The 22,318-nt window shown below is 38.3% G+C and overlaps 1 protein-coding gene across 4 annotated transcripts in view; it reads right to left on the reverse strand.

The window, feature by feature from the left end:
- Positions 1-1,776: 1,776 nt before the first annotated feature.
- Positions 1,777-22,318, reverse strand: part of PITPNM3 (PITPNM family member 3) — a 93,514-nt gene continuing 72,972 nt past the window's right edge. For all 4 annotated transcript variants that reach the window (XM_051635577.1, XM_051635575.1, XM_051635576.1 and 1 more), the window contains 10 exons: positions 18,749-18,919; positions 12,453-12,647; positions 11,609-11,757; positions 10,945-11,061; positions 10,154-10,270; positions 9,584-9,732; positions 8,560-8,709; positions 7,535-7,718; positions 7,007-7,135; positions 1,777-6,680 (listed from right to left, as the gene is read on the reverse strand). In XM_051635577.1, coding sequence (XP_051491537.1) covers positions 6,372-6,680; positions 7,007-7,135; positions 7,535-7,718; positions 8,560-8,709; positions 9,584-9,732; positions 10,154-10,270; positions 10,945-11,061; positions 11,609-11,757; positions 12,453-12,647; positions 18,749-18,919 — 1,670 coding nt within the window. In that variant the 3' untranslated portion in view covers positions 1,777-6,371. The remainder of the gene's footprint in view (positions 6,681-7,006; positions 7,136-7,534; positions 7,719-8,559; positions 8,710-9,583; positions 9,733-10,153; positions 10,271-10,944; positions 11,062-11,608; positions 11,758-12,452; positions 12,648-18,748; positions 18,920-22,318) is intronic.

Genomic DNA, 22,318 nt, shown 5'->3' on the forward strand with positions numbered 1-22,318 from the left:
AGTTAATGAGGCCTCGAAACACTGAAAACAGCCGTGATGTCAAGGTTTAATGCTGGGTTTCCAGGCTTCCAGATGAGTGGGAGCTTTAGCCTGTATTATTTCTTGACATAGTTTTGTGTGATTTAGTGCTTTGATTTTGTTTTGTGGGGTTTTTTTAACCAACTTTCTATATGGAACAGTAGCTTGAAGTTATTCTTTGCATGTACTGAATCTAATTCTATAAAGTTTTCACAAAGATAGTGTCTCATTACTGAAGTATTTTCTTATGAGTTTTCTAACAGCCTCTATTTATACTATTTCCACTGGCTACTAGGACATGTACAATGATGATCTAATATTTCCCACATCACTGGTAAGAATAATCAGTGACACTGTTTGCTTAAAGGCAAGGAAGGTTTTATTTAAGTGACTAATCTGCTATAAGATTTTAAAAACCAGCTCACATCAAAATCTATACCAGTTGTAGAAATCTTACTCCTTATTTCATATTAAGAAATTAATTATTGTACATTTTTTAATCTTTACAAGGCAGCCATAAGAAATATAAACATTTGTCACCAGATAGACCCTTCTCACCGACAAATAATATTTAAAAGTATGCACACTTAATAAAACCATAGAGTGAAAGAACATGTACAATTTCAAGTTTCTTTGTATGAATTCAGTTTAAGTGGACTGTCCCCTTCCCTCCCCCACAAATAGAAAAATATGTTATGCAGCAGGCTTGGGGTTCTGTGAGAGGACTGCCATTCTGGGCCCTACACCAGTCCTCCCAGAATAAACTTATCTGTAAAGTTTGCAATCTGTAAATTAGGTTTATAGGTTGTAATCTCTGGTATACCATCTCCCAGCACATCACAGTAAACCTGCCCCTGTCTGTCTTCCCCCTATAAGTTCTATATATTATTACAAATTAAAAATGAACTGCCAAATTTGTTTCATGTTTCCCTGTCCCCCACACATCTATCCAGTTTCAAATGTAGCTTATTGAGAGAAATACAAATAGAGGGTAAACTGTAATCCCCTTACCTTGGGCTTCAACTAAAAAGAGGGAAAGAGGAAATACCAACACCTGACTTCAATTCCAGAGTCCATAGCTGCTCCAGGCCATTTCTTATTTCTGAAAAAAAAGAGCTTTTTTCATCCAGAAAAATGTGTTATTACCTCCATTTTTATGGGGGACTGAATTTAGAATCGTCTGTAGGAACCTGTATTTACACTTCAGTGATTAAATACCATGGAAGTCAAATTACCTTCTTAAACTCACAATTTCTGCTGAAGCTATGAACACAGACCATTACTCTTAGAGAAGCTGAGGAGTAAGTTGGAAAGTTTTGTGTTTATGAGAATTCTATCCTGTACCAGGCTCCAGATGAGGACGGGAAGTGCCACTTTCTCCCCTGCATGCCTGAAATGAACAATTCAATGCAGAAATCTTGAGTTCAGATTGCACATTTTCAAGCTCTACTCAGAAAAATGGTGAAATTGCAGTGTACAATTTCTTCTCTACATTATTAAGCCAATGAGCTTATTCCAAAGGTGCCCATACTCAAATAATCTAGTACATTTATGATGTACTCACCTTTCTGTGGCTTAGATGCAATAGGGGGAAAAAAAACCTGGGGAAAATCCTATTTGTTCAGTAACAATTGTTGCACATATCAATTTAAAAAACTGAAAATACCTACCAGTTTCAGGTATAATTAAACACACTTATAAACAGTTTTTTAGCAAATTTTAGACATGAAACAGCCAGTACCCTCTGATGGCATCAGCTCGTGACAGAAAGAAGGAAAAAAATATCTTTATTCCCTCCTAATTTAGTCTGTGAAGTATACAATGACACTAAAATCTCAGTATTGGGCATTTGCTTAAGTACACACATTACTAGTGCCCTGGCCTAAAGCCTGCAATGTATAAATAGGACAACTTGTTCACTAATAATGGCAAACAACAGCCATTTTGCAGAATGCTAGATTTCTCAGATAAAGTGGTTTTGTTCTGCTTATTTTAATAGTAGATTGTGTGTAATTTTTTTCTGCAGTTTACTGCTAGTTCCACTTTTACATAAGCAGTGAAAATTTTAACTGTTTAGAAGTGATTTCCCTTGGTACTAGAGGAACAGGTGAAGTAACCTGTAAGAACTAGGACTATTTTCATGTAAACACATCAAAATGGCAGCTTTCATGAACCCAAAAGAACAAGAATTATCAATGCCATTGATTTTTACAACCAACAAAATTTTATGCTGAATAGATATAAACCATATCACAAAACTAAACAGGAGTACTTTTGTCAAGCAAGAATAAGATCCAAGAGCACTAGTGTATGCAAACACTTAAAAATTTAAAATCAGTTATTAAAAACAAACTGGTTTGGATCAACCACACTATTCACGTCTGTGGAACATTCTGCACTCTTATCTTTTTTCAAACTCACCTAACTAGACATTGGGGTTTTTTAAAAATATATTGGATATAAGTTTGCTGTGAAAACAGAACCAAAACTTCAGTTAAGGTGTCTTTTTTTTTTTTTTTTTCTTTTTTACAATACTTTAGAACTGGATCTGTATCAACAGGGCAGAGAAGTAAATGCCTCCAGCAGTGGGCTACTTTGCACTGACTTGTATGCTGCCTTAACAGTTATGTTTTACAGTTTCACTTACGCTTCTTCCATTCAGCATGTTAAAAGAATGTGCTTTTCTGTAACAGACTAGAGGCACTAAAGGTGCTTAAACTCCTGACAGGTCTACCTGTGTTCCTTGGGCACCCACCCTTCCGTCTGACTTCTCTGTCCCTTTCTCTTCTGTGTATGCTTTAACACTTCCATAGCCTAGAAAGTCTAAGTGCTGACGGCACAGAGATTGCAGCAGTGAGGACTTGGAATCAGAGAAGACAACCGTAGGATCAAGCTTATCCTCAACAAGTGGCCTGCTTAGGAGGACTGACAATCCTTCTGAGAAAGCACAAGTAAAACTGAAATCCTGTTGCAAACTGAATTCCTATGAACCACTACATGCAGTTTCAGGTGGACAAAGTGTATAACTAAAATTCTGACCAGAAGGAAATGGTTTAAGAGAAAACATGACTGAAAAATCATACTATGAAAGTAGTAATTCATCAGGCAAACCTCAGGGGTCACCTCAAGCAAAGCTGAGGAAAACAAACAAACTAGTGGTTCTACATGCCTGAGTTCCCCAGCCATTGTTACAGAATATTTGTTGAACTGCCAGTCTACTTGTGAAATGTCTAAAACATACTCTCAGCTCCAACGTAAGTTGTTTTACCATTTACTGGCAACTGGCTAGTGCTATCAAAACAAATGCGTTTGGCATCTGATGTTTCAGAAGATTGGCTCCCAAACAACATGAAGCTTTGCCCTCCAAGCTAATGCCTGTATTACTGTTTGCCAAAGTTCTCAGCTGGAGGCATGTGATCAGGAGATAAACCATCCCATCCCTGAGCAATAGATAGTATTGGAATTATGCAAAGGCCACATGAGCTCTCATATATTGTAGAAAATGAAGTTAGGTAAAATATTTTCAGTTGATTTCAATGTCATGGGTAGAAACTTTGAAATTGTTACCACTCTAAATCATGCACACACACACACACGCATTTGTTCTACTGCTATTAGCTCATAATATTCTTAAGAAAAGCCAACACAGTGACTACTGTAAAGGTGACCCAGTTATTAACAGAAATACACAAAATCAGAGTTTTCATGACATGGTACCCAACAAAATGACATTGTGTCTGCAAGAGTAAAAGACAGACCTTAACAACCTAGGAGATTTCTCTAACCCTGTGCTCAGACGCTACTTCCTTTAATACAGTTAGAATTATGCGCAGATCCTTCTTTTGAAAGGAAGCAGGCCTTTCTACTACAGCAACTTAAAGCATTGAATTTGCAGGCTCTTGGATGGTAGAGGTAGACAGTTAAAGCAACATTAGCTTTGAACTTTGGAGCAGGAACAGTGCTTACTGTCAGGAGACAAGCTACACAACACCTAGTGCTTAAAAATAACTCTGCAATCAATCAACGATGCTTTTAGGCCCCTCAGCACATTTAAAATTTGCCTAGTGAGTTCTTCTCTCACAAGCCTTGGATTCCCATGCCTATTTTAAACTAATAAACAGGAGCATGCTAACAGTGAACTGACTGGGGAGAGATGGAGACCAGTGTACCTGTGCAATCTCCTAGCTGCTGAGGACAGGAGAAGAAATGGACAATATGATTAGAATTGAGACTCACAGTGGGACAAGAGAAACACAGAATAACTCCTTCCAGGTTGTGGATTAAAGAACTAGGTGGGATACTGCTGGGAAAGCATTTGTAAACCTGAAGACTGCCTCAATGTAGTTTGTGGCTATCTTTAACCTAGCTTTTGTAGCTGGCTGACTTGGCAACAGAGCATAAAAGCCCAGGCCCCTGCAATGTAGCTACCTGTTCCCTATTTGTGTGAGTTATCAAACTTTTAATACCTTTCTTAAATCTTTAGAAACTATTACCCTTTCCCTTAAAGGAAGCATTATTTAAAAAAAAATATATTAATGATATGCCAGAGATCTTTCAGGAAGTTTGAAATAGATAACTGAAAATCTTGCCAACTAATGCCTAAAAAAATAAAGACCTCCATTTATAAGAGACTTTTCTGCCTTTTAAGGCAAAAGCCACATTACTAATCCCTTTAAAAAGCACACTGAAACTTTTGGGTGAGTAGGGAATATAGACTTAGGTTTACTTCTGCATTGTCTTAATAGTTTTCAGTTGTATTTCTTGTTTGCTTTCCATGTCAACTTTCAAAATCATTAACCAATAGAGTTGTTCAAAGACTTTTTTTGGTCTAGCTACAGACATGGAAAACCTGAAAGCAAGGAGGGGAAAGAATGAAAGGGCATGATACTCTCTCCACTCCAGCTCCCTGAAATTAAAACTAAACACATCTGCATAATAATTTATTCAAGCTTTCTCAGTGTCAGTAGTCTGGTTTTAACTTTTAAAGAAATGGGGCTTTATGTGCACTTGTAGCTTCATTGTGGGCTTCAAAACATACTTCAGTTCAGTCATCAAAGTTCTCTTGGTGAACTTAGTGCCGTGGAACTATCTTCATGAAGAATCTGCAAACTGCTACTATACTCAAATAACTACAACTATACTCAAATAACTACAACTATACCCAAATACACTACAACACTTAAGAAATACTACTAATTAGGGAAAATTTGACTTCTAGTAAGTTCATTGAGAGATCTGAGAGAAATTTAAATCAGTAGGAAAACATCTACTTGGCACCTATAATTTGGCATGTCCATTTTTTGAAGCTCAAATGCTGTAATTCTGAATGCTACAGATTGTCTTAACGCAGCAGTTGCTACAAAGCATGAGAAGAATTTACCCATAGGAATGCCATTACTTTTTTCTCCTCCAGTGTAAAGATTCTAGTTAGAATAATGAAAAAAGTGGTTGCTCTGAAGTTTGCAGATCCCTTAGTAAAAGACCTCCTTTTAGCTTACCAACTTAGGATCTGTCTCTCAGACTGAGATGGTTAGAGCTATCTCCTTACTCAGAGTAGTTCACACATTTTGTACAGTCACCAAGTTCCACAAAACAATGTGATCTTTGTACACTTGCACATTACTTTGTATACAGCAACACTAACTGCTTCAAACTGTGGCAGACACATTTATTTCTGACATAAAGATTTTATGATTCGGTTCAGAAGTGGAGTTCTCTCCCATTTACTTGATGTCCAGCACCTCACACAAACGTGAGTGCCCATGTTGATTGAGGTCTGTTGACCAACACTGTAAGCTGAAAGGAAATCTTGGGTTTAAGGCACCCAAAAAGCATCTTGCTGTACAAATCCTGACCTCCATTACTGTAGTTCCCACCTCTGCTTCCCTTGCAAGTGTATCACTATTGAAAGGGAAGTGGAAACAGATACAACTATTTAATGTTCAAAGTGTAAACCTCTGTAACCTTTGGGACCTACTGCTTACACTACTTCAGGTGCAGCTAGTTAGATGATACCACAATCCTTCTTCTGAGTAAAATCAGCCTGTTTTTTCTCTTATTGCACATTTCATTACATCTGCTGCAAAAAATAACCAGAGATATTTCCTGTTGCTTTGATGTTATAAGCACTTGCAATAGTTTTAGATTGTTTTAAAATTTCCCAATAAACATGTCAAGAGGAAAAGACATATAGTTCCCCAGTTGGTGTAAGAAGGCAGATTCCAGAGCAGGGAAGACTTGAAGGTACAGGTTCCCCTCTGTATCTCTTTAGTTGGAAGCTGCCTAAGTATTGTCTTTGAGGCATGCCTACAATTTTAATGGGGTGCACCCAAGATGTACATTCCCAAGCTTCCCTAGGGGACAGATTCAAACTTGTGAACTCCACCTCGAACCCAAGCAACAGAGGGCAAATGCCTGTCATGGTCTTTGTCTGATTCGGGCTGGCTCTGGGCACGCTCTGGCTTGGGGTTAGAAGAAGGTGGGTCAGGCTGCTGCACAGACATAGTCCTGCGGAGATGATTTCTTTTGCGCAAAAACTCAGGTTGGGAGTGGAGGCCAAAGCTGCCTTTTCTCAAGATCATCCGAGAGTTGTTCTTCTTGGGTCGTGAATGGAGACTGAACTCCAGCGAGGCCAAGTGAGCTGCATAACCTTCACTGAGGAACTGAAATACGAAGGAAAGAAAGGGAATGACTAATTACTGCTGCCTTGACCTAGGAGCTCCATTAGAAATTAAGTTCCTACCTTTGGCATCCCAGTTAGATACCTACAGAGTAGTAACACTCTTCTTCCCTCACTTTTTTTTAAGTGACCTGTTCCACTCCATTCTCTATTCACCCCATCAGAAAATGCCTCATCTGAAACAAAACTGCCCTTCTTTCTCTGAAACATTGTCTCTGCTCTTTATAATTTCTATGTGTGTGTTTGCACATGCATGCATTTCCTTGTTCCCCGCTAGGACTTCCTGATCGAGTAGCAAGGGCTACTTACTTGACACTGTGCCTGGTATTTCTTTGTTGATCGCCCAACTATGTAGATCTGGGATGGTGACAGAGCCAAGACATTGTACACAGAAATATCCTTCATCGAACCGTACGCAGCACAGATTTTGATGTGGCACTGAAACAAATATTACTTCCAAAGTGAACACTGTTAAACTCTATGCATTACTAGGACAGCACTTGTTTTGCAATGAAGCAGCAGATGAGTTCATTGTAAACAAACTCATTCTGTAAATCACAGAAAGTTAAACCTGCCTGCATGCCAGCAAGGACTACAAATACCCACAAAGGAAATAACTAGCAGTTCATTTTTTTATTTGTCATGCCAGGAGGCCCCTTTGGATGTTTTATCAGCCTGCTGTGCAGTTTAAAATGTGAGAAAAGGAAATTAGGAATGGCAAAAAGACTTTGTAATAGCAAGTGAAATTTACTTTTCAAAAGGAATGGGAGATCCCTAACTTCACTGAATGACACGCTCTAGAAAAAAGTTTTAAGACTACAAACAGGTTTCTAGTACCTCTTGCATGAGATTCCGGAGAAAAATGGTCTTTTGTCGCAGTGGGTCATGAACAAGTCCATCTGAGAAAAAGATCATCCCTTGTGGAAAGTTATGTTGAGACAACCATGAAACCACACGCTGTTTCTGCATATCTGGACGACCAGTAATATAGATAATCAGATAGCCCAGGTCCTGCCAATGCCTGTCAGAAACAGCAGGTAAATTATGTAGGTACAGAAAGAAAAAATACTCACAGGTCAGATCATCACTTCTTTACTCAACACAGACCCAGTTCAAAGTTGGATGTTATTCCCCAGTAAGTGGAAAGCAGCATGCCTAAATCTCTGTTCCTATTGAGAAATTAAGTAATAGTGTCTACATCTTGAGAGAGATGGAGGGAAGCAAGACAGATTCTTGTACACTATATGTGAGAGCTATTTTTAAATGTGTTTAGAATAGACCTTGCTACACATCAAGTCCTTCTATCTTTGAAACCTTTAGTGAGATTTCCTGTCATTTCAGCTGTAAGCAGTGCAGACTGACATCCCTCCAGTCCCATTTAAGCTCCAAAATGAGAGCTGTATTTCCCTGTCCAGTGTGACATTAACAGACTTTCAAGAATGGATTAAATGCCTTTTGATTTTTCCTCCAAAAAATGCTCTTGCATTCATGGCACTTGATATTTCTGAAGTGGAATTATATCCTCATTGAAAGTTAGCAAAACACAAAATACACATTGCTAATGATAACAACAGAGGGAATCATCATTAATTCACTGCCACATTTCCAAGAAGCAACTTTTAGCCTCTAGGCAACTTAAACTACAAATTTCAAAGTAAACCATAGCATCCTAAGATTCCTCTGATAAACAGACAGACCTGATGTCCAAGCAAATGTAGAAATCTATCTGCAAAGAATCCTGGCCTTTAAAGAATTGTTGTTTGTTTAGTTAAATAAAACACCTATTCTGCCCTCTTCCTTCCTATTATGTTCAAACAGGAAAGTCAGAGATTTAAAAAGTGAGGTGTGCAAAACTCACTTACCTGACAACATCAACGGCCCCAGCTCGGACTTTGGGGTCACTTCCCATAATTGAAACACTTGCTGCAAATGAACCATCAATGCTGAACACAACACATTCCATTCCTCGAGGAAGAACAGTCAGGTAACTGGTTGCACTGCTCTGATCCCCTCTGGAGAGCCAAAACAATAAATACATGTAAAAAGAAAAATGCCAGAATGTATTTACTGCACATTGCAGTTAGGACCTGAAATTAGAACTTTCTGGATCAACAGTTTAAAAAATTGCTGTCAAATAGGGCTTCAGATTTCAGTTCTATGTGGGGCAACTAAAACTTAGACTTTTAGGAGATAGCTTTCCAAGGAGAAATTTGGAAGGTGACTTCAATAGAAATCACACATGTATAAATACCTAAAAGAATGAGAGGGAAAAGAAAACCAAGACAGCCTAAAGCACTCAAACTACTACTCAAACATATATACAAGTATATATAGGTCTATATATGTACACATATAAGACATGAACACATTCACACTTAGCACACAGAAATTAGCTACATTTTTTTGCCAGCAGTCCGCAGCACTGGCAAATGATTAAAAGTTACAAGGGAAGGATTTATATGCATGTTTTATTGGTATGCACTTACACAAATCAACTTTTCTCCATTAGATATACAGCTGGTAATATCAGCATTACCCATGAGAATGCCAATCCAGGTAAGTGTAAAAAAACCACAAAACAAAAGCCTAACCCCAAACCTAGACCAAAAGAGAAATGCAATCATAGATAGCTTTGAAAGGCATGTAAAATGCAATCATCTCCTTATGATGTATTGTCCCCAAGAGGTCTGGACATTAGTGCTAATTTGGGCACCTCCAAACTCGCCAGTAAACAGATGATCTCTGCTCCAAAGATAAGCTGACAAGACAGCGACAAGGCCAAGAAAAGATAACTAACAGTCCAAAATGTCCCTCTGCACCTCCTTCAATCTTACACACTTCAGTGTCTTCCTGATCACAGCTGTAGTCCCAGCTTGGAGCCATTACCTGACCACCATTTTGATTGGATACACACCAACTCTCAGTCTCTTCTGTTTGGGTATGTTGTAGGATATCCGGCCACTGCTGTTGGATATCTCTGTGTCAAAGTACACCCACCTACCCGAAGATGGCTCAGTCATTATGAAGATATCAACCTGCAAAAACAACAGAAGGGTCATCTAGTATGTCAGTAGGCAACACACTCCCTATTTACAAGGCCTACCAAGCACAGATCATGTTTACATATCTAACTATACCTTGAACTAAAAGCTTAACAGAAGATTGAAGGAACTTCAAAACTCAGTAAAAACTTCACAGGTCCTCTCAATTAGAAAATGCTTTCTAACACACAAGATTTTACTGACTTGATTATTTAAAGCACTCAGCAATGCAGGTGTAAAACGAAGACACAGAGCTCAGAAATCTGGCAGGAATCCTAAACTAGAAAAAAATAATTTCAGCTTGCACATGAATATTACATTTTTGTAGACAAAACCTAAAAAAGCAAAAATTCAACAACTGTTTCTAGTAAATGCAGATTCAGAAAAATAAGGAAATTTATTACCCAGACTGTACCTTTTCACCTGTTAAAGCTACCATGTCCAGAGGTCCATACATAAAGCGCCCAACCAGTACCTGAGGACCGTCTTCTGCTGCAATGACGTCATTAGCCCGGTGATTAGCAGTGACATTCTGAAATAAGAGCAGAGGGTGGGAAGGGCAGTATTTGCTACTGTCTCTTATGTTATTATGAATTGTGACAGAAACACAGCCCTGGATAAGTGCGTCTGAGGTACTTCACGCCGCAGCTTAGAGCACCTCGTGAAACTGCCTTCCTATTTCAGCTGGAGTCAGGTCTCCAGGAATGCCGGGTTCCTGAATAGACTTTATAGTGAGAATGCTCAAGATGACCAAATAAGAGAGAACATTTAAAGGAATGCCAGTTACCTTCTCCTTCAAACATTGCCACAGATGCACACAATTATGTGCAAGACACACACATCTTGATTGACATTTCTAACTGAAGTGGCATCTGAGCAATGACAAAAAGATTTTTTCTTGAGTTATGGATTCATCTAACACTGAAGAAAACAGAAAAACAACCTCTTTGCTTAACTGAAAGTTAAGGCCTGTCTTTTATTTAAAGAACAAAATATGCTTTCTCTCAACATGTAGTGATAAACCAAGAATAAATTGTTCCTATTCCCTAACAGGTGATTTGTTTCCCTTTGGATTACTCCAGCAGTTTTCAAGCTCTTTAGTAATATTCGGTTACATAAACACATACTTTGGGAGACCATACGCCATTTAAATTGCTGCCAAACCCAAGTCCTATAGCTGCCATAAATATTCAGATCTTTACTTACTCTCAATTTGACATGTGTCCTTTTGCGTAGCCATTTTTCTCGTGGGTTGGATGGACTTAATGTTGCTGGATCCAGGTTGTCCTTTTCCTTGAAATCTACATTTTCATACCTCATCACCTGAAATTATATTAATGTTTTAATAAACAGTGTATGTCCTGGGGAGTCCTGGTACTTGGCAAAGAAAGGAGAAGTACATTGCTGCCTCAGCTGAACGGCACTGCAGAGCCAAAAGCACAATTAAAGTAGAAAGAGCCGTGCTCACATTAATTGTATGGACAAACTGTTTTAAGTCTGTTGGCCAACACCTGATCTCAAGGAATTATTGAACAGCTATTCCTTCAAAAACAGGAGGAAATTAATACATAACACAAGGCTATACTGATCTGGAGCATGGGAGGGGTGAGTAAAGTATGCACGACAGTACATTGCTCCCAGTCCCACAGTCAGCAATAAGAACACCAGCCAGCAGTGCTAATGGTGGGCTCACTGTCCACTTCTCCAGTAAATCCACATCTGTCATTCCTACATGCAGTTGTATGTGATACAACCACGGTTAGCCATCTGACTGAAATAAAGATTAAAAGACCAATCACCCTTGGAAGATGCATTTCACAATCACAAGCTTATTTGCTGCAAGGAGAAAAAATAAAAAAAGATAAATGACCTGTCTTAAAATGAAGGCCACAACATCTGTTGATTCCCAGTAGCTGGCATGGAAGAGATGTGGCAGGGCCACAGTTGGAAAAGCTGTCAGCACATCTGGACAATACAAGGCATAATCTATTCGTTTTGTTCCCCACCACTTTGCCGTAACTACAAAAGACCCAAACAAAATAGCATCAAATTTATTTATGATATCTTCTTAATAATGCTGTCTTTATCTTAAGCTAAATAATTGAATGAGGTCTTCTGCTTTTTTAACCTTGACATTTAGAGCCTGTTAAAGGTACCATCACTTAAATGTCTAAAATTGAAAGTTTTATTTTGGTCCAAGTTTTGGAGAGCAGAACCACCTCAGCACGATTCCCATTGCTTCCTGGTCCATGGAAAATGTACAACGAAGGACTAGTACTTCTATGATCGTGTTAAAGAGTAAGAATTGTAAATGCTTCCCAAACAGTCAATGGAATATTGATGTATGACTATAGTTCATAACAGAACAATGTAAGGATTTATAGCACTTTTAATTATGAGTAATAAATCTTATCTGTCTATATTTATTCATGCCTGGAGCATGCTATCAAACCCCTGTTAGTACAGAACCCTTAATGGGGAAACTTAATATAAAACTGTGACTTCATGTCTATTACTTTATCTACTTAATTACAATCAGAAGAGGAAGCTAAATTGTGTTATTTAAAATTGCAGCATCTTAGGCTGTTCTTATTCTTCCCAAATTTCCAAGTAGGCAATTTTCTTTTTCATAGTCAATTTTTCCACAGAAAGAATGTGGAGGGGAAGGGTTGCTGCCATATTAGAGAGCACACAGGGCACCAGGCTTCACTCACTGTTGGTGAAGTATGCAGATGGCAAACTTTCTGTTGACCCTGAGTTTTCACTGTTTGTGCTGGCCAAGCTCAACTTTCTTGTTTTTCCTTGTGGTTGATCAGATGCGTTTGGAGATCCAGGACTCTCCTGAGAGAAAGGTATGTTTAAAGAGCAGTTCTCAAGGAACAGAGCACTGTGGTTGTGGATAGCATCACCTGCAGGTTACAGAAATAAAAATAATGAAAAAAATACTCGTGGGATGAACAGTGTGGCTTTGAAACTAGTATGTATGTGTGCTTATTTATTTTAAATACAGAGCTAATGAGCAGTTTCTTGAAAATTATCAGATTTAATGACCATGGATGACATTCCTTCAGAATAAGAAGAGAAGCACGAGACAGCATGACTAAATGGAGAAAGCACACACTACTGTCATCAAAATGCAATGGTAGCTGAGTGCTTTTGCAAGATCTTTCAACCTGGTTAATGACATAGGGAGTCTATTTTCCTTCACTCTCAATCCTACACATTTTCAAGTCATTCTCAGAGAAGAGCTACACAGCCCTGGGAGTCTGTGATACTTCTGTCATCTTCTTGACAAGAGCAAAATTACTTGACAAAGAGAACCCTGAGCAAGGCTGTCTGCCGGTCTACGTGTCCCCAAATGGAACAGAACTCTTGTTCATTCATGCCACTGACAAAGTTATGGGCCACAGGTAACATCTCTGCTTTAGGAAACAAAACACAGCCTTCCTCCAGAGGGGTTCTGGAACATGTAAGAACAGACATGCACTTTAATAAAAGCATTACTGATAATTTTCCTTGAGGCAGCCTACACATCCCTCCTGTACATAGTAAGGCCGAACCTCACCTGAGAGAGAGGATATACAGCAAAGTGCATATCAAAAGCAGTGGATTCCCCAGTGCTATTTGTCAGAGAACAATCCTCTCAGAAGGATTAGTACAGTGAACAAAAGAAAAAGAAACCCAATTTAATGCACACAACAATAAAGAAAGCAGACAGTCCTGATGATGTATTGCTTTGTATCTGAGAGTATTTCAGTCCCATTCAGCCAAATCAAAGTAAATGTGCTGTGCTCATCTTCCTCATGGTCTTGAGTTGGGGGCTGTGTCATACGATTCTTTATGTAATGAAAACCTGGAACAAATTTCTCTTCAACTTTTCAGGTCTTACCAGCTCTCAATGCAACAAATACCTCCATTAACAGTGCACACAGTAGAACACAAGTTGCTGCTTTCAAGGACACCATAACTTAAAAAAAAATACACTGGAAGTCTAAGTGTCTACAGATTATCAGAATAGCTGCATAGCTCCCTACAATCTCCCTTCCAAAAGCAGACATGGCTAGAAAGATTCTCACTTGCTTTGGCATAAGCCTGAAGATCTCAACTGCATGAGACAACACAAGAAGCTGCCCTGGAAATCAGATAAAAAATTAAATTCTAACAATTTGTGATGGATATGTATTTTGGACAGAATGTGTTCCAATAGTAGTTTCCATGGGAACACGTGATTTGAGGAACTGCAATGTTCTGTTCTTTCAAAGGAACCTTCTTGACGCCATACAGTAGGGAAAGCTATTTGTGGCTACAGGAAAGCTTGATGGAAGTTGTAAAGCACGGAAGGCTAATTTTATTTCTCCCTTTGTCTCAGGCAAAATCTACACTACAATGCAGACAACTGAGGAGAAAACACAACGCTTCTTTCCCAATACTTACCTCATAAGATGAGGAAGTATTATTCCCTTTTTTTTTTGGTCAAAGAAGCAATAAAAAGATCTGATTCTGTGTCATTTTACATACTGAACAGCTAGGCACCCGGTACTTCTGACAACAAACCTCAAATGATGTGTCCTACTGCAGAGAGTAGTAGAATCCACAGACATAAACAGTAAAGAACAGGAAAGCTGCCAACGTGCCTCATCAGGGGTCTAGCTGAACCAGAACCCTGATCCAAACATCAACCAACAGGAAGGTGCAATGAATCCTACAAATTAGAGCTATATCTCCATGACTGGCAGTGTTCTGATAAATAATTTAAAAAGTGATGCTTTCAAACAAATTTCTGCTCCTGAACTTTTGTTGCTCTGCTGAAACAGTCATAAATTGACCCTAATCTAACCCTCCACCATTAGAATTTTGCAAGAGTTTTGGATTTTCATTCCCACTAAAATGGAGGTGGAGAGAGAAGTAAAAATAGTAACCTTGCATAGAGTAAAAAACATGTAGTCATCCAACATATCTTTTACCCTTTTCCATATTATTGACTTGCTTAAGTTTAGCTTGGTAAGGGGTCTGATGCCCTGAAACCCATTGTTTATTTTGTAATACTGTTATTCTAAGCTCAGGAACCTTTCTCCTTAAGGAGAGATCAAATTAACAAAACGGAAGGCAATTTTGGCAGTTTTTTCTCTCCTGTTTCCTAAATTATCTTTATTTTAAGCATGTAGGGCAGCCTGCCTGCATCTCTGTAGGTCAGGTCTTTGCTGAATTGTAAAGGAAGACTGGTTGGAAATTAATAAAATACACGTAAAACTATTTTTTTTTTCCCTAAAAGCCCTGTGCTCAACTTTTGACAAGGACAGTCTACTCGCATAATTTTTCCATTTAAATAAATGGAACAAATACTTTCACAAAAATTACAGAATGTCTTTGGTTGGAAGAGACCTCCAAGATCATCTAGTCCAACCCTAGACCTAACACCACAAGCTCACCACTAAACCATGTCCCTAAGCACCAGGTCCACAACAGAATCACAGAAAATACCCACGGCTCTAAGAGTCACTAAAGGTTCTTATCATTTATCCTACTCATCTAATTTTACTAGCATGCTTGGTAAGACATAAAATAAAGGCTGATAATTTTACAGAGTCTCATCTTTGATAGTTATGATAGTTACAGCTAATACAAAGAGGCAAAGCAACTTTCTCAAGGCCACACAGTAACTGCCTCCAGACAAAATTAACAATACTTTATTTTATCCCTATACAATTGGAGAAGTACTGCACCTTCAGACTCTAATTTCTATCTATTTATAATGAAGCAGGCCAGTTGAATCAGCCATAGCCTGGACTAACACTTCTGCACATTTCTTATAATAAAAATTAGTGAGAGAAAAATTTTGCAATATTTAAGTTGTGCTGCAAAGTCAAATGTGAGGTAGAAGCTCAAACAGTAAAGACGATTATGATTATCTATGTTCTGATATGGCAAATGTCTAAGAAGTAGGATAGATTGAAACCAGGTGTTATGAATTAACATATAACAAGCATATTTTTAACCCTGAAGAAGATATAATGTATCATGTCAGAAGCAGCAAAGCTACAAGAGGAATTAAATCCCACATGTTAGTAAGTGTCAAAAGACATGACTGCTGGCAGAGCAGAGACCTGTCACAAAGCTAAGGCTCACTTACAATAGCTACAAAAGCACTCTGGTTATGAAATATCAACTAGGCAGCGGCTGAGAAAGCTGCTGTTTAATGAAAGGTCAAGACAGCATGGCTTTCTCTGGGCTGTAACATAATCTGAACTCTGACACCGCCCTTATAATAAATAAAAAAAAAACCCACCAATTTATAAATGACATTTTTGTCTGAACCATTATCTACTACTATGTGTTCTGTCAGCAATCGCCACAGAAGAAAGAGTTACGAAGATAAATGTTTTCTCCACCTGCTTTGTATGTCTGGCAGCGCTTTCAATGCAGTTTCTTTTGACTTCACTTGTCTGTGTATCACAGCAACACTAGATAAATGTCCCCTTAAGAGGTGACTTCTGAAAAAGTGGAATGCCTAACATGATTATTTCCATTTTATCTATCCACTGCGTAGGTCAAAGCTATTTCAGATATTAAAATTTATTATTTGCTAATTTCTCTTTACATATAATGTATTGACTCTCACATGCATTCAGAAAAATTTATTTAAATAATGCCTTAAATAATTGTATTTCATTGAGCTATTTTCTCAATAGCCAAATAATGTAATCACATCCACATTAGGAATTGTATCAACAGAAGATGCAGTTGCAAGTGACCAAGTAATTGACAGAATGAGGAATAATTTTGTGCTACTGTCAAAATCAAACCTGGTAAGAGTCAGTTTTCATCATCATTAAGCTCCTAGTACATCAATCCACCACATACACAAAAATACCACATTACTACAAACTGAATAGCCCTGGGGACAGACTTTGTGCTAAGTATTGGTGCCTGCTGGATGCAAAAGGCAATTGTCTAGATAAACATGTGCCCTGATCTTTAAGTCTCCCATTTGTCTCAGATGTTTACTGAAAACCAAAGTAAAAACTAAATTTGAAAAACTAAAAGCTTCAAAGTAAATGCCATGCACAGAGCAGTTGGCTCCAAGTGCCTAATTTGATTAGCAAGAACTGAAAAACAGCTATAGAAATCCCACCACCCCCCAGTTTTCATCATGTTCTCTACCCTGTGTATCGCTGAACTGTTCTATGTATCAGATGGTGAAAGTGTCTTCTGTTAGTAAATTTTTTTCATGCAGCTTCCAGATCAGATTTTCCACAGAGGCACCTATCAAGAATGTCAGGACGACAACAGAATAATTCTTATTTTAATCATCAGTTTTTATGAGAAAAGGAAAGGGAATGAGATTGTTTAATGACATGAAAGATTAACACAAAAGGCTGTCTTCAGCAGTGCATAATAATTAGAGTTTGGTATGACTAGGTGTCATCATAACTGATTAGAAAACTACCATTCCAGTTGACACCACAAAAGCTCTCATTTTAAGAAACGCTTTCATAAGCCCAGGCATCAGAAAAAGGAAAAAAAATTTACACAGTCACTAGAACTAGTCCTTCGTGAATGAAGAACCTTAAACTTCAAAAGGATCACAAAGCACTTGCATTTAAATGGGAAGATTTTGCATTCACTGAAATACAGCCCAGCTTATGTGTAAAGCACTGAGATGGTTTTACTCTACACAGAGGTTTAAATGCAAAACCATTCCATGGAACATATGCTGACTGTTAGCACTCAGGAATTTTTATTTTATAATACATAAAACAAGCAGGGTTTCCAGATTTACAAGCTCTGCAGGGAACTCTTCTGGCACGGTGCCTTAGATGAACTCAAAAAGAACACCAATTGCTCCCAAATAATATTTAAAGCCTCAGCTTCAAGAACCACTGTATCTGAAGGCTTTATTTTAACACAACAAAGCTGGTAAAATGTACCAAGGCAAGGTTTTCAATTTTAAAAACAGCCTAAGCAAACTATTCTTCCTATGACAGTTATGTAAAGGGGTTTCAACTTTTCAAGATAGCCTAGATATGTCTCAGTGACAGAATTTGTGCCTAACTAACCAGCTGGATTTCCAAGTGTGCAGTTAAGCTTTACAATAACTTCAAATCAGAATGCAAAGTAGGGTCTATACTTCCATTGAAGGAAAACTCAGGCACAGGGGTGAGAAGAGTGTGTATCCTAGCGCACAGAACAGGTTCCCAATTACATGTTTCTCTTAGAACCAACAAATAAAAATCACTGCCTTTTCACTGTATCGGCCTCCAATCTTAAACTCTGAATCCTGAAAAGCCTTTTGAAATACCCTACTGAGGCTTAAATTCACGTCTAAATCTGTAGGAAAAAGAATAAATCTAACATGTAAATGTACAGATACAGACTGATCAATTCCTCTTTTGCATGACATGACAAGTCAAGATACTTTACACTTATATTTCATCTCATTTTCTATAAAGTCAGAACAGCAGTTAATTTTACTAGCACCTTGCTCATCCACATCTTCCACAAATCAGTATGTTTCTATTTTTTCCTGGATTCAAAAATGTATTACTCAACGTAACTCTTGTTCAGTAGCCTACCTAGGAAAAGAGCAATCAAAAGACAGTTAGCCCAGTGCTCTGATTTCTCCTAGTCAATATTAGCAATAAATGAACCACAAGTGACCCAGAGAAACAATATCTGAAGATCTAGTTAGAGGTAAACTAATTGTAAAAATAAATTGTTGAAAATTATAGTATCAAAGACATGGAAGTTTGCAAGTGACGCTTCAACTAAAGCAGTGGTATAATCTTCCAGGCCCTCTTTAACACAACCAATATCACATATATGAAGATTAACTTTTCCTTGATAATCTTCTTTGATTCTGCGCTTGCTAAATATGACCGTGCCATTCTGTCCCAGATGACTTGTTTTTGGCATGTTAGCACATTGGTATTCCAAATCATCTTGAGCTGTGTAAGGAGAGAATGTTTAAGAGAACAACAGGTAAGAAGGGCAATGAAATCAGGCACTGTACCTAACTGGTGAGATCTTCCATCCCCTAGTGGGTATCTCTGGTACCGTGGGACACTGAATGGAGGCAGGAGATGGAATCTTTTCTCCAGCAGTGGTTCAAGTCTGCAGGCAGAGGGGTCAGCAGAGTGAAAGAAACTGTACACTTGGCTGCAGGCTGGGTGAATCTGGCATACTTGGATGAGAATGAGACAGAGAAAGAGTTCAGTATTGCCCCTTTACAATTTTCAAGGAGTCTATACAGAACCATGGTTAACAAGGTCTTCTGCAAACTCTGTATTAGCATTCATCTGGTCAAATGACACGTTCAGTACAGCATTGTTCCCATGCAGAAGCCAAACACATACTTACCTTGAAACCATGGAGAAAGATGTTAGAGTTTTACTAGAAATTGTCATGGAATATTAGATCTAGTGGCATTTATCTTAAGTGACATCTCTCGCAAGACCACTCAACATGCAAATAAAAAAAACCCCATCAATTAAAAACCACAGTAGTTAGGATCTTTCTTGTTTTCTAGAGCAATAGTCAAGGTATTTATACACAAGCAAAACAACGAGCAAACTTGACGCTATACATCTTCCTCTGATGCAGTCGCAGAAACTCACCATGAGCTACATCAGAAAACACTAGATTCTTACAAGTGTTCTCAAGTGCTTTCCATGTTGCTGGAAGGACTCTAAACATTCATGTTCTGATGTTTGCTGTTATTAATGGAACAAATCTAGATATAGGCTACGTTGGTGTTCTAAGCTTAAAAACTGAGTTGTAACAGCAGCATTGCCACATGCAGGTCAGAGCAACACTTTGTTTTCTTCTGGTCTTTATAAATGTTTGCTCTAGAAAGGCCACACCACAAGCAGACCAGGTTTTTTTTTTTTCCTCAGATTAGTAAGACAATTAACCTTTTATTGACCATAAAAGTAAAAACCTTCTCAAGATACTCTGAGTATGATGATAAATCACATTCAAGGGAACCACTTTATTGCACGTGCTCTGTGATAAACTGTCTAGGACACCTATGTGCACATCACCAAGATGTCAATACTCAGCCTCTCAAGAAATGCTTTGGGACAACACTTCTAATAAGAATATACCTTTATACGGTCCAGTTCTGTCAAACCATGAACTTTTTTGTTCTTTGGACATGCAGTGTGCATTGTATTTTGCAATCACTGACTCACTCTGAGGATGGTGCAACATCTCTTTAAATCTGCAATATTTTTGTCACATAAAGTGAACAATGTGGGTATCTTTGGGGTCACTAAGTAAGCTTTGTGTGTAGCTTTTTTCACTCCAAGCTGTCTTTCTAAAACATGTTAATATGGCTATCAGTGACAATTACCAGGTTTCCAGCTGCAAGATAACCTACTTTTCATGGCTGTTGTTTTTTCTAGAAAGGATGGCTCTGTGCATCAATCAGCACATCTGGTGGCACAAGAAAAGAAAGTGGGAGATAACAAGACTGCTTGTTGAGGACAGCATAGTATCTTTCCTCTTTCCTGCTATCAAATAGGAGCTTCATTACAGTTTTGTCTCTCTCCTACCATTAAGCTATTCACATGCATAAACTATGGCTTGGGAGACTCTTGTGTGAAGTACCTTTCTACCGTTCTCAGAGAACCACTATCAAGTACTCTTTTTTCTTAACATTTCCTCCAAGTAGGGTAAAAAACATGTTCATCAGTTTATTGTGCTAGGAAAACTGAGTAAATTCTCCCCTGTATTCCAGTTAATTGCATCACAAGAGAAGCAGAAGGAAAACACCAGCAAGACCACAAAGATTCAAGACTACTTTTGATGGCTTTCTTCAAGGTATATTTTGTTCTTAGTGTTTGCCAGAAAAAATGGAAACAGGTCACCTGTGTGAGAACACTTAACCACGGTAGAAAATAATTATTTGCAGTGAAACTATAATTCTCTTGCAGAGCCCAAGTAGCATGAAAAACATTCTGTGAGGTAAAGCACTGCACTGCATTATTGTGAAAGATATATTTTTACTAGTCTGTAACTTTGATGTATGTATTTAGGGACCTAGTGTTTATAAAGTAGAGCAGTAAACTGGGTATCATCCAACCACACTAGAGCTTCCTTCCCTAGTGGGTATTTAATTGGTTTATTCTTTCTTTCTGTCATATTTAATTGTCAGAGCCAAGCATAAAGTGTTTAATGTAATTAAATCTAATTTAGGTGCTTAATTGTACCTTCTAATACTTCTTGTATGGGAACTTTTTCTGTACATGTCTGCCCTCTGCATATGCACAGAAGGCACAGAGCGACAAAGAAAGGCAGGAACACAAAGAGCAGGGTTACCAAAGTTGTCAGCACAGGGCAAATTATGGTATTTAGTGGCAACAAGAAAGCATGCCCTCTGAGTTATCAGCTGTTTTCATATCCCTGTTCCAACTTGGCAGAGGAATATAGCACATCATGTTCCAAAGAAGATTACTCTGGCATTTAGCAGTATTAGTTCCCAGCCTGACCACTGAGCGCAAGCGCACAACACCCTACCCCTGCACCCGCTCTGAGGCAGAACAGCGCCACCTTCTGGTGTAACGAAAGGTTCATGAGATATTCAGAATTCAAATAAAACAGACATTTTCTCAGGGTAGATAGCCTCTTCCAAGGATAACCAGCACACAGAGAATGGAAGAATCCGCTAGAGACACACAGATGTCCAGTACTTGAGAAAATAAGGACTGTGAGCTGTAGGAAGAACACAGAAGAGACTGCTAGAGGTTAACCAGAAGAACTGTCAAGGAAGTACTCAGGGACCAACAGAATATTCAACACAAGATAATTAAAAGGCATTTGGCAAGGAAATTAAAAAAAAATTGAATGAAGATCTGGTTTTATCATGAATATTTATTTATCCATAAATAAATATTCATAAAATAAAACATGACAAGATGTATCTGTTCTGCAGACAGAACAGCCAAACCTCTGGACATAGATTTATTCCCTTTTATTTAAAAAACTGACTCTAACAAATAAATTAAAATATCCTGAATTTTATTTCTCACATTTACAGGCAGCTTTCTACCTTTCCTTTCAGTAAAAGAGACAGCTGATTCTTCTCACCTAACTTCCAGCTGGCTGCTTGATAGGTTTCGATTTGCCTGTTTTCCTCTCAACTGCAACATAATTACCACTTTAAAATGGAATTATCTCATCTTGTAAAGACTTCAAGTAGACTGCTCACTTTGGAATGTGTTTGAAATGCAAGTCAGCTGAGCTACCCTCAAAGCATGCTCCCTATCGGATAACAGAGGAAGGGTGGAAGTGAGCGCTGATTATTTGGGGAAAGAAGGATTATTGGCTAGAGAGTTCAGAAATGTACAGTCTCAGTTCAGTGTTGAAATTTGCCATCCATGTCTACCGAATCCCAGCTCTTTATAGTTATTTCATTAATGCACTACAAATTTGAGTCTGAGAACGGAATTCTGACCTGTGCACAGAACTACCATCAAAATACTCTAGAGTGACTCAGAAGTTGTGTTTGCCCCAATCTTATTAGCCATGTCTCACACAGCTTCCTAAAGGAAGCTATCAGAACTTACAGACGTGGTGTTTT

Source organism: Apus apus, chromosome 18, assembly GCF_020740795.1.
Source record: "Apus apus isolate bApuApu2 chromosome 18, bApuApu2.pri.cur, whole genome shotgun sequence".
Taxonomy (NCBI): Eukaryota; Metazoa; Chordata; class Aves; order Apodiformes; family Apodidae; genus Apus; species Apus apus.